We start from the raw sequence: 11,931 nt of genomic DNA, 5'->3' as shown, positions 1-11,931 counted from the left end.
AAAGAGAGGATTTTTCACGCCCGCATGTTACTTTCGTAAGGGACAGTTTCTTTCATTAATTTCCCAACAAAGTAATAAGTTGAAACTTTGAGAAAAGCGGCGCTGAAAAGAACACATTTTTGTGTATTAATGAGGAAATTTTCACTTTGCTACAAGGCTGGGTTGATTTTTGGCGAATTTTCCCATCGTTCCCGTGTCTCCTTCGTTTCGAGAAACAGTTACTTTAAATAATTTCCAATCAAAAGATTAAGACGGAAAGAAGACACTTTTCTTTCACTTTTCTCTAAATCAATCAATTGATTTTTAACGAATTTTCAAACGACTTCATGTCACATTTCTTTCTAGGCACAGTTTCTTTAATTCATTTCTAGGCGAAGGAAAAAGATGGAAGGTTGTGGGACACGGCGCTTTAAAGAGCAGACTTTTCTGTATAAATGAGTAAATTTTCACTTTTCTCCAAGGCTGGGTGGATTTTTGGGCAATTTTCAAACGCCCCATCTCTCCTTCGTTTCGAGAAACAGTTTCTTTAAATATTTTCCAATCAAAAGAGTAAGACGGAAAGTTGAGGAAAGCGGCGTTGAAAAGAACACACGTTTTTCTATAAACGAGAAAATGTTCACTTTTCTCCAAAGCTGAATTGATTTTTAACGAATTTTCAAACGACTTCGTCACGTCACATTCCKTTCTAGGCACAGTTTCTTTAATTAATTTCTAGGGGAAGGAAAAAGATGGAAGGTTGCGAGACACGGCGCTTTAAAGAACAGACATTTCTATAAAACTAATATAAAATATTCACTTTTCTTCAAGGTTGGGTGGATTTTTGGGCAATTTTCAAACGCCCCATGTCTCCTTTGTAGGCAAAGAAATAAGACACAAAGTAGTAAGGAGTGGCTATGGAAAGACCGGATGGGTTATTCTGAATAAATGAGGACATTTTAACTTTCCTGCAATGCTGGGTTCATTTTTACCGAATTTTCAAACGCTTTCATGTCACCTTCGTTTTTAGCGAAAATTTCTTTAATTAATTTYCAGACACAGAAACRAGATGAAAAGTTACAGAAAGCGTCGTTGGAAAGAGCGTAATTTTCTCTATAAATGAGGAGACTTTCGCTTTCCTCCAAGGCTGGGTTGTTCATTTCCCGGCAAGACTGGGTTGGTTTTCCGTAAAATTCGATCGCTTCAAACTCGTTTTCTGTTCTAGAATTTAATTAATTAATTATTGGGCAACGGAATAGGGTAGAAAATTGCCTCAGGTGGCATTGGAAAAAGCGCACTTTGCTTTCTAAATGAGTAGAATTTCGCWTTCCTATAGGGCTTGATKGATTTTTGGCAAATTTTCAAGCGCCCCGCCAAYGCATATWAGGTTCTCGCATGTTTCTCCAGTGAGTTTCTTWAACTATTTTCCAGGCATCGGAGCGGGATGCAAATTTACTTAAAGAGGCGTTGAAAAGCGCGCATTTTTCTCGATAAGCAAAGACAAACTGATTTAAGAATTTTTCGGCAAATTTACAAATGCCCCATCATCTGGCCCTCATTTCCTAATTGCCGGCCAATTATTGGCAGTTGAACCGAGCAAACCACCTCTGAACATGCACTCTAATGGGGTTGCGAAACGTTCGAAAAAAGTATTTTCGCAACTTATTCCTACTCGATCTAATATTCGTTTTAAAAATCTTCCAGTTGATTTTCCGGAAAACCTGTGGTCCAATTAGTTAAGGCTCATGCTGCTTTCTAGCAGGAAATCGGTAATTGTACGGAACACAATCTAAAGAAACCGTACAAAGCGATTTGGGGGAAAAAGCAAATCTCCTCGAGTTTCGCTCTGTATTCTTCGTCAATGTTCAATATGTTTGGAATTCATTTTAATAAACTCCTCCTCGCATAGTCAATCAAATGAGGATCCAATTTTCAGACATAAATTCGCTCTAATAATTGACAATTTTTTTTCCAACTTTACCAATAAAACACAGATAAATTCTCAATGGAAAGTGTCACTAACCTGTGAAAACCGCACACAACACCAAAATATGAATGAAAAAAATTGAAGCCAACAATTAAACAGCTTAACACAATAGTCGACTTAAACAAAAATCCCGAGACAACAATAAAGGCGAAACCCCGCGTATTTCCAGGCCTCCATGAGGGAAAATTCGGGAAACAAGCTCTCCAAACGATGTTCCGAGGAAAACTGATCTAAGTGCAAATTTCGTTGGAAAAGCTCCTGCTGGCAGGCTGAGAGAGCTTTTGCAAGGACTTCGCATCCTTATTGGTCGCGAGTAGCTCGGCCGATTGGTCGATTATATTGCCATCCCAGTTTAGCCAGTTGTTTGATGGGATTGATGTCCTTTTTCCTGGAGAAGAGAGGTGCTGAAAGCGCCCACAACTGAACTGCTGAAAAATCGCTTGTTGCTTGCAATAGCTTTTTAAAACTTTGAAAGATTGATTCACTTTACTTGTGCCAGGGCACAATCAATAATTTGGGATTTTTAATTAGATGCAATTATACTTAATTTATTTTCCAGTAAAGGGATGCCCGCTTTAAACGGGCAACGTTAATACTTTTATTTTAGTTTAGCGCCCTATTAACAGTCGATTTGGATCCATTAATTTTTACCTAATTTTCACTAATTTCTGGAATTGGTTTTTTTGTTGGTACTTATCACTATAAAAGGCCATAATGCAAACTAAAACTGTCGTGTATGATAGCAATAATCCTCCAAGTGGCCATAACTTAACTTTAACGAGTTACAATCTAGGGGTTATTCTGACATTTTCAAATAGGGAAATACTACTACTAGTAAATTATCGTCATAAAATTAATTAGGACACCCTTGAGATATAATTATTGCGTCCTTACCAAAAAGGCAATCTGACTAAAAGCTCGAGACAGCATCATTAATCAGTTTTCCTTCCAGCTCAATTTCCTATGAAAACTCAATAGTACTCGTGTGATGTGGCTAAAAATAACGACTGTACGGTACTTGGCGTGAGAATAGGGGGCCCCATTAAGACAGCCAGTTTGTTTTTACGGGTCCTCCTGTTTGTTTTACAAAGTGCCCCATTTAAATTCTTGCGTTAATTGTTCCTTCATTTAAAGATAAATTTCGATTTTTTTATCGTCGATTTTTTTATCGAATATCGTCAATAAGTGGGCAGAGTGTCGATTTTTAGTCATCATCAGGCGTTGTCTATCAAGTTTTCAAACTTTAATTTCGGTAAGCGGGCTTTTTGCAGCCGGGAGTTTGATATTTTTTTATTCAAGAAGTGACAATACGAGAGCTTCGCTTTTGTATGTCATCATCAGGCAATTTTTAAGAATTTTTCAAAATTGCCTTCGGTTTTTGCATGTTGGAACTTGAAAATTTTTTGTTCAGGCATAATCGGTGCGAGATCGTCGCTTTTGATAGAATTTTGTAGGGCAAACGTTGTTCTAAAAGTGACAAAAGTTTTTATTTTTAGCCATCATCAGGCAATTTTCGAGAATTTTTTAAAATTGCCTTTTGTTTTCGTAGTGGTTTTTGCAGGCCGCAGTTTAACGTTTATTGCGTCTGTAACTCGGAAAGCAAAAAGTCAATTTTGGATTAGCTTTGTAGGCAAACGTCCCTTCTCTGATTCGACAAAGTTTCGATTTTTAGTAATTATCAGGCACTCTTTGACAATTTTTCTAATTTTTGCGTTCGAGTTTGCAGGTTTTTTTTTAAGGCCGGAGCTTGACATTTTTTTATTTAGGAACGAAAGAAGCAAAAGTGCCGTTTTTATATGTATTTTCTATAGTGAAAACTGTTTTATAAACAAAAGTTTTCATTTTCAATTACCATCAGGCAATTTTGGGGAAGTTTTCAAAATTGCCTTTGGTTTTCGTAGTGGTTTTTGCAGGCCGCAGTTTAACATTTATTTGGTCTGTAACTCGGGAAGCGAGAAATTCCATTTTGTATGAGTTTTGTAAGCAGACGTCCCTTCTATGAGTGCACAAAGTTTCAATTTTTGGTGATCATCAGGCAATTTTTGAGATTTTTTCAAAATTGCGTCCGAATTTGCAGGTTTTTTTAAAAGCCGGAGCTTGGCATTTCTGCATTCCAGATCGAGAAGCGAAAAAGTATCAATTTATATTTTTTTTCTACAGTAAAGACTGTTTTATGTGAGTAAGTGACAAAAGTTTTGATTTTCAGTCATCATCAGACAATTTTCAAGAATTTTTTTAAAATCGCCTTTGATTTTCGTAGTGGCTTTTGCAGGCTGCAGTTTAACATTTATTTCGTCTGGAACTGGGGAAGTGAGAAATTCTGTTTTGTATTAATTTTTGAAAGCAAACAAGTTTCAATCTTAGGTATTTTTGACATTTTTTTCAAAATTGCTTTCGAGTTTGCAGGTTTTTTTAAAGGTCGGAACTTTGCATTTTTTCATTCAAGATCGAGAGGCCAAAAGGTATCGTTTTCATATATTTTTTCTATAGTAAACACTGTTTTATAAGTAACAAAAGTTTTAATTTTCAGTCATCACCAGGCAATTTGGAAGAATTTTTCAAAACCGTCTTTGGTTTTCGCAGTGGTTTTTGCAGGCCGCAGTTTAACATTTATTTCGTCTGTAACTCGGGAAGCGAGAAACTCCGTTTTGTATGAGTTTGTAAGCAAGCGTCCGTTCTATGAGTGGGCAAAATTTCGATTCTTGGTGATCATCAGGCAATTTTTGACAATTTTTCAAAATTGCGTTTGAGTTTGCAGGATTTTTTAAAAGCCGGAGCTTGACATTTTTCATTCAGGATCGAGAGCCTAAAAACTATCGTTTTTATATATTTTTTCCATAGTAAATACTGTTTTATAAGTGACAAAAGTTTTAATTTTCAGTCATCATCAGACAATTTTCAAGAATTTTTTTAAATCCCGACTGGTTTTCGTCGTGGTTTATGCAGGGCGCAGTTTAACATTTATTTCGTCTGTAATTCGGAAAGTGAGATAGTCAATTTTATATGAGCTTAGTAAGCAAACATCCCTTCTATGCGTCAACAAAGTTTTGATTTTTCGTCATCAACAGGCAATTTTTGACAATTTTTCTCAATCTCGTTTGGGTTATCAACCCTTTCTTTGCTACCTGGAACTTAACATTTTTTTATTCAGGAACTAACGGCGCGAGCGAGGAGCTTTTGCTTGTATTTTATAGACCCAGGTCTGCTTTAGCCAGACTTGGCTCTATAAAATACAAAATAATAATGAAAAAAACAGAAGCCAGTTTTGTTTTTCAGCCATCATCAGGAAATGTCGCAGAATTTCTCAAATTCGCGATTGCTTTTTATTTCCTCTGTAACTTGCATGGTATGAACAGTATATTTTGAATGCGTTTTGTAGGTAAAAGCTCTGGTAAAAGTCAGTTCTATAAGTGAACAAAGTTTGAATTATTCGCACTCATCAGGCAATTTTTGACAATTTTTCGAAACTGCCTTTGGTTTACCAAGTTGTTTTAATAGGGGGGAATTTGACATTTATTTCCTTAGGAACTTCCAAAGTTAGAGATTCACTTTTGTGTCAGAATTTTCATGAATTTTTTGATTTTGCGCTTGTTTATGCAGATCGGAATTATGCAGAAACTAGTCCAGGTAGGAACTGACTATTGCACGAGTTTTCTAGGAAATAGGTTGTTTTGTAAGCCGAATAAGTTTCGAGTTGTGAGCCATCTTCAGGAAATATCTATGATTTTTTAATTGCAATATGGGCTTGTTTTGCGTGCTTCAGTTTCACACATTTTCTCAGAAACCAGTGAAGTTGGAGAGAAACTTTCGGGCGCATTTTATGGGACGTTTCGATTTTGATTCATTCCCAGGCAAATTTTGAGAAATTTTTCGAACAGCTTTTGATTTTGTAATTCGCTGTTGCAGGCCTAAGTTTGGCAGACAGTTTCTCAATAAAAAATGGGAAATTGTAATAAAAGTCCATTGCAAAAAAAATAATTCGGCTACAAAAAGTTTAAATGCAAGCTCTGCTGGCAACGTTGCCTTAGTCAATTGTTTAGTGATGCATTGGAAGGGCTGTTTACAAATCGCGCCTGGTTGTTTTGCAAAAATGGTAAGTTTTTCCGTTTTTCTAGTAGAAAAATGTGAATTTTTGCAAAGCAGAATATTTTTAGTATCGTTTTGTGACATTTTTAGGCTGAAAGAAGGAGAAGAATACACAGAATTTGATTAGACTTTTCGCAAAAATTCTGCATCTTTTTTGCCCATTTATTCAAAGTTTAACCCGCATATTGCGTATCCAAATCCACACGTTTTGTCATAATGGTCACAATTTAAGGAAATACAACGTGATTTTTCTTCATGGGTTCAGGCTCCGAGGTGACATTTCTTCATGGGTGGGCCTGGGATGTTGCTCCCAGACAACTTTTTTGTACTTTTATAAAATTCCCAGAATTACGAATTTTGCTTAATTAGAAAATGCATTAATTCTAAATGAATTGATTCATTATAAGAATCGTTTTCGATATTGAAAAATGCACTCTACATTTTGCATGGTAATAAAAATCGAATCAAATATCTTGAAGGACCTTTAGAATGAACTGCGAAACGAAAATAGATTCAATTAATATTCTATGGTTGCAACTACCCAAATTGAATCGGCACTTGTGAACGTGCTCACGTAGCTGAAAACATCAGAAATGAAAAATTGTAATAGGCCAAGTCAGGGATTAATTGAAGCGCGAATGAAGATGTGAATTTCAAAATTGGCCGCGCAAGAAAAGAAAATGGGACAATGATTTGTGTCTCGAATTGAATCAGGCACTTTAATCGAGTGAGAAAGATCACTTTTGGACGAGATCAAACGTCTCTTTTATGCGTGGACAACGTTTCGATTTTTAGTAATTATCAGGCAATTTTCAAAAATCTTTAAATCGCGTTTGTTTTTATGGTGGCTTGTGAAGGCCGCAGTTTGGCATTTATTTTCTCTGTAACTCGCTAAGTGAGACCGTCAATGTTGGATGAGTTTTGTAGACAGCAGGTCTGAGTGGACAAAATTTCGATTTTTAGTCATCATCAGACAATTTTTTCAAATTGCGATTGGGTGAGCAAGTTTTTAGCAGCCTGGAACTCGACATTTCTTAAATCAGTTACTGACGATGTGCGATTGTAGCTTTTGTATGTATTTTATAGGGAAAACACTGTTTTATAATTGGCAAAAGTTTTTATTTTCTAAACTAATTGAAGCGAAAATGAGGATGTGAATTTCAAAATTGGTCCCTCGCAAAATGAGACAACGCTTTGTGTCTCGACTCGAATTAGGCGGTTCTATCAAAATATAAACAGCAGCGCCCATACAGGAATAGAGTTCGTGTCGTAAAAATAATCGAATATTTTCGACAATTTCGTGAAAATCACGGCACCGCAGTTAAATGCGCTTTTAATTAGATGGTAAAGATCAAAAAGGTTTCCATCATCGGGCATCGGGTCCCGATCACACAAGGCTTGTTATTTTTCAAAATAAAATTTCTAAAAATACTATTTTGCAAAAATACAGTCATGTTTAGATATGGGGATTTGGATGTATTTTGGGAGCTCTAGCCGATAGTGCACAACACGTGCAGGCTATTTTTTGCATTTTATACCTCGATTTAAACTAGCTGAAAAATCGAGAATCTATTAAATGCTGGATGTATAAACATCAATATTTTCCTCTCGGGGCATTTTACAGGAGGATGAAGGGTCTTTGTGCTACCATCTCGAGGAAATGGCTCATTTACACCAAAAGACTCTCAGAAAATTGGCAATCGAAAAACTTGCTTTACAACGTCGGATTTTATTACACGTAACTCCTGACTAAACACATATACATATTACGGACCTCATAAGTACTCAATAGTAAAATAAAATATTCAAAGAAAGTATGTACATAACAAATATATATATATATAAAAAATATGCAGGCAAAATTGCTTTGATACTCAATGGACGCAACTTGAAATCAATCATTGGGTTCTTTCAACCGGGAATTACTTCTTAATGATACTTATTCGCATTGATGACACTACAACTTGTCTAAACACGTGGAAAATATTCAAACAGACAGTAAACCGTGCTTACAAGCTATTAGATGCATACTCTGGCTATAAAAGCTTCATAAAATCGCTTTAGGTAAATACAAAAATAAAACTTGCTATCCCGGACAATGTTCTACAACGGCTAAAATTATAATCCGATTTTTTACACAAGAGATTGGTTTCAAAGCGGAATTTTATAACATAAAATCCCTCTCTCAAATCAAAATAATCATTCGGCATTTATAAACTGTTTGCTGCTTGGTTAATTTGCGCTCTTAGACTGATCCTCTTCCCCCATGTTGGGATCGAAGAAAAGGGCCGACAGGGCGAACACTAGGAACACTACACCGCCAATAATCGTCACTAGAATAGAGAAAATTACATTTAAAACATACGATAATCAAAAAATGTTAACAAAGTTACCAGTTCGAACTGAGATTTTTTGCGCTATCATCCTGCCACCCAAAACAGCCACGCCTGTGCATACTGAATGTCCGATTACTCCACCCAGTATAACACCGTAGACATTCTGCAAGCGATTGAACATTCGTTAGATTTGTTTATTTTAATCAATTATATAAAATTCACTTCTCTGGCTCCCAGCAGGATTGTCGTTAGTTGCGATCGATCGCCCCACTCAGCTAAAAACGTTAGAGTAAAGGCTTGCAGGAATATCCTCAAAGTCACCGCAAGCGGATTAGTGGATTTGGGGCGCCGATTCGTAGAGGCCACTTCAACGTCTTGATTCGAAGTCCTTTCTAACTGAAATTAACACTTATATGTTATCTACTTGGGGCGTTAGTTCGGGATTGGTTACCTCCTCCTCTCGGTTCCTCAACTCCATTTGCACTTCTTCCATTTCCTCCTGGCCCTCTGTTGGGGACATGGCACAGCCCTCTTTTAGCATTTTCAAGCCGAATATGGCAAAGAGCGCCGTACTAATGTAAAAAGTGTATGCTCTTGGGATGATTGTTACCAACCAACCAAACAGAGCTAAAAACAACATTGTCCTACATTTTTCTGCATTGATTTAGTTGCGGGTACTATCGGGTTTTTATTTCACGCGTGTTTCAATCCAGTTGAATTGTTTCATCGCGCTTTGTTTGCCTTGGATGTAACACCGTTTTCCAGTAATAAAATTTGTATAAATTGGGGGTCAATAAACGTTAATTCGCAGCTAAGTTTCGTTTAGAGGAACACATTTAACTTTAAAATCGCTGAATAAATATGACCTGGTTTGCGAAAGTTATCTAAAACACTTTGCATATGATTGTTCTGATAGCTGGAGCCATGTTCCAACGCAAAGGAACCAAATTCTTGGTCGGAATCATAGATTAACCAAGTGTGCCAATGTGACGAATAATTCCCCACTTTGAAACGTTCAGTCAGTTTTATTGAACTTAGCAGTAATTCGTTTTATAAATTCTCCAAATTACCTGATAAAATTGTCATTAACACTAATGCCGAAATGGCACCACCAAAAACTGTTAATCTCGGGTGTCGCATCGCCATAATCGCAGCGATGAAAAACGTCTTATCTCCGATTTCGGACACAAGAATAACGGATAAACTTGCCACAAACCCATGAAGAAAACCCACATCTTTCACGTTGATTATATTCTTGCTTTCCTTGTGATCAGAAGGGGCCTAGAAATTAATAAAACTTGGTATTTGGCAATTTTCTACTTGTTCTTCATACAGCTGATTTTCATAACTCTTAAACTATTACTGCTACAGAAGCATCATCATTGACGAAATGGGAAAATTTCAGTTGCAAAACTCATTATTACTCACAAATAAATACAGCAATTAAGTGTAAATAAAAGCAAAAATTGCATACAATCATTTAAGACTGTGATTTTTTAGAATTCTAAGACTAGTTTCTGCTTGAACTTGAGCTCAAGAACAATGTTCATCTGGATACACATTAATTAAAGTAGCTCGATTTCGATAACGTTTTCCTAATGTATCTCGTTTCTGAAAATCCATTGAAACGTTTAGATAACTTCAACATTATTGTCTCTATACGTGACACACTTAGAGATAAAAAAAGTATTTCAGTTTTGTGAGCCAATCACAAGTAAAAAGTCAGTTTTGACTAAAATTGCTAAGCAGAAAAATTTGCTAAGCCTGATTTAGTTTCAAGGCAACCTCACAATGTCTTTCGGCCCGTTGTGTGGATGTCACTATTCTGAATAAAATCGAATACTTTCACTTTAGTGTGAAACCCCAAAACAAGGCTTAAGTTCAGTTTAGCATTTTAAGTATAATTTCCAGTCGAATCCATCAGTCTCCTGATGCATTTGAAACATTCAATGAGTTGTTTGCAAAAGCACTGTGTTCTATTAATGAAACTGATAATTTTTAAATATAACTAACCACAGTTGGTTCATCTTGTGGATTGTTGGGTTCCACTTCACACTTGCTGAAATATAAGCACATCAGGAAAGTGCAAATGAAAACTATAGATTGGCGATTTTTCATTGCAAACATTGTGTTTTTGCCTAATTTTCAAACAAACCGGAGAAAACTGGAAGAAACTTGCAGCAAATAGATTTCAATACACTTTTTAGCTGCGGTTTTGCATCGTTAGGCGACAAATTTGCCTCAAAGCGTCGCGTGCGTCGATCCACATACGATCACTGTACCGTTCGAGTACTAGGCATTTTAGTAATAATAGGAGTTTAATAGAGTACTGTAGCAATTATGTAAAAAAATCTTATAAATAACCTCTGTACGTCGACAAATGTCAAGTAGCTAAACGTCACAACACTTCAATTAGGGTTATTTTCCAATCAAGTTTATTCAGTTGGGTTTTTGCAACACTGAACAATTAATTAGACAACACTGCTATTCGGCCCAGGTAATACTTTACTGTCCCGGTTTACTGACTATTTTATTTACGAAGTCACAATTGGTTGAAATAATTTTATTAAAAAATAACCTTTACACTTATAAAATCCCTAATGATTTCTCCACTATGGCATGGGGCTGCCCGACCACCTCCAAAAATTCCCCTGTATTAAACACATCTTCAGGGGAGATTTCCAAGTCTCTTCCAGTCAGGGAATCGAACATAACCCTTGAGGATTGCAGGCAAGGCAAGTGTCCAATTTTATTCGCCGCCCTTATTTCCATTGCCAGTTTCAAAGGGGCGTGCATCCCTTGAATATTTCGCAGAATCTGCATGTTCATCATGTCCACATTTTGACGATACTGAAAAAATACATTATGTTGGTTGGATCTTATTTAGTCTTGTTCTTGTTGAAGCCCAACTGACTAATACGACACTGTTTACTTGCAATTGAGCGAAATTCACCCAAAACACTGATTTACTCACGTTCTTCTCAGACTGGGCCAATGGATGCACATTCTCTAAGGTGCTCTTGGCTGATCCCAGGCCGCTTTTCATCACGTCTGGTACCCCAAATTGTCCCTGATCGAAACCATACTCACTTGCCTGGCAGGGCTTTGCTTTTAACGAGGGAAGTCCAAAGCTCTGTAAGAAAGTTTTGCTTGATTTCTCTGCATTGACCATCGCGTTGTTGACTTACCATTTTCGGGCACTTTGTGAAATTTCTAAAAAGTGATTCGGCAAAATTTGGTTTCCAATATTATTGAGATGTTTAGTAATTCTGTCAGTGTGACAGTTAAGACAGTTTATGTTTCCTTTCAACTCTGTGCCACCTAAGGTTGTTCTTCTTTTGTTTAATAGATTTACGACGGTAAGACAAGGAAAAATATATTCTTCTTCCGTTCAATCTAATTATAGCCTCGGCCTGGCGATGGGGGGCTCACTCATATTGACTTGCGCGGAACCAAGTTTTTGGTCTGAGGGTTACGCCACCTTCTTTCGCACACGCCAAACAGACATCAATATGACGAGTGCAGGACAGTTTTCAGTTAAGTCAA

General features: G+C 36.7%; 3 protein-coding genes across 4 annotated transcripts in view; all 3 read right to left on the bottom strand.

The window, feature by feature from the left end:
* The window catches only part of LOC109541640 (soluble guanylate cyclase 88E), a 25,658-nt gene extending 23,480 nt beyond the window's left edge, over nt 1–2,178 (bottom strand). For both annotated transcript variants that reach the window (XM_048670454.1, XM_048670455.1), the window contains exon 1: nt 2,000–2,178. The gene's annotated coding sequence lies outside the window, so the exon portion shown is untranslated. The remainder of the gene's footprint in view (nt 1–1,999) is intronic.
* Nucleotides 2,179–7,762: 5,584 nt separating this feature from the next.
* LOC109533987 (transmembrane protein 165) lies at nt 7,763–10,800 on the bottom strand. Its single transcript, XM_019899519.2, has 6 exons — nt 10,399–10,800; nt 9,456–9,666; nt 8,837–9,012; nt 8,608–8,781; nt 8,443–8,548; nt 7,763–8,382 (listed from the first exon to the last, which is right to left on the bottom strand). Exons 1-6 carry the CDS (start codon nt 10,510–10,512, stop codon nt 8,282–8,284), a joined length of 882 nt encoding a protein of 293 aa, XP_019755078.1. The 5' UTR covers nt 10,513–10,800; the 3' UTR covers nt 7,763–8,281.
* Nucleotides 10,801–10,933: 133 nt separating this feature from the next.
* On the bottom strand, nt 10,934–11,748 carry LOC109533988 (proteasome maturation protein). Its single transcript, XM_048670673.1, has 3 exons — nt 11,574–11,748; nt 11,360–11,518; nt 10,934–11,235 (listed from the first exon to the last, which is right to left on the bottom strand). The coding sequence occupies exons 1-3, from the start codon at nt 11,574–11,576 to the stop codon at nt 10,972–10,974; spliced, it is 426 nt and encodes a 141-aa protein (XP_048526630.1). The 5' UTR covers nt 11,577–11,748; the 3' UTR covers nt 10,934–10,971.
* Nucleotides 11,749–11,931: the final 183 nt, after the last annotated feature.

This window comes from Dendroctonus ponderosae, unplaced genomic scaffold (genome assembly GCF_020466585.1).
Source record: "Dendroctonus ponderosae isolate FM_Combo_2020 unplaced genomic scaffold, Dpon_F_20191213v2 Dpon_F_20191213_1, whole genome shotgun sequence".
NCBI classification, from domain to species: Eukaryota; Metazoa; Arthropoda; class Insecta; order Coleoptera; family Curculionidae; genus Dendroctonus; species Dendroctonus ponderosae.
The sequence above is the reverse complement of the archived record's forward strand: the minus strand, read 5'-3'. Positions and strand labels throughout refer to the sequence as shown.

What these genes read in the sequence shown, in the direction of transcription:
- LOC109533988 (XM_048670673.1), bottom strand. An exon ending in TGGCCCAGTCTGAGAAGAAC is followed by an intron (nt 11,236 to 11,359) that starts GTGAGTAAATCA and finishes GTATTTTTTCAG; the next exon opens with TATCGTCAAAATGTGGACAT.
- LOC109533987 (XM_019899519.2), bottom strand. Translation starts at nt 10,512, where the DNA reads ATGTTTGCAATGAAAAATCGCCAATCTATAGTTTTCATTTGCACTTTC. An exon ending in CACAAGATGAACCAACTGTG is followed by an intron (nt 9,667 to 10,398) that starts GTTAGTTATATT and finishes ATTAATTTCTAG; the next exon opens with GCCCCTTCTGATCACAAGGA. An exon ending in AAAAATCTCAGTTCGAACTG is followed by an intron (nt 8,383 to 8,442) that starts GTAACTTTGTTA and finishes TCTCTATTCTAG; the next exon opens with TGACGATTATTGGCGGTGTA.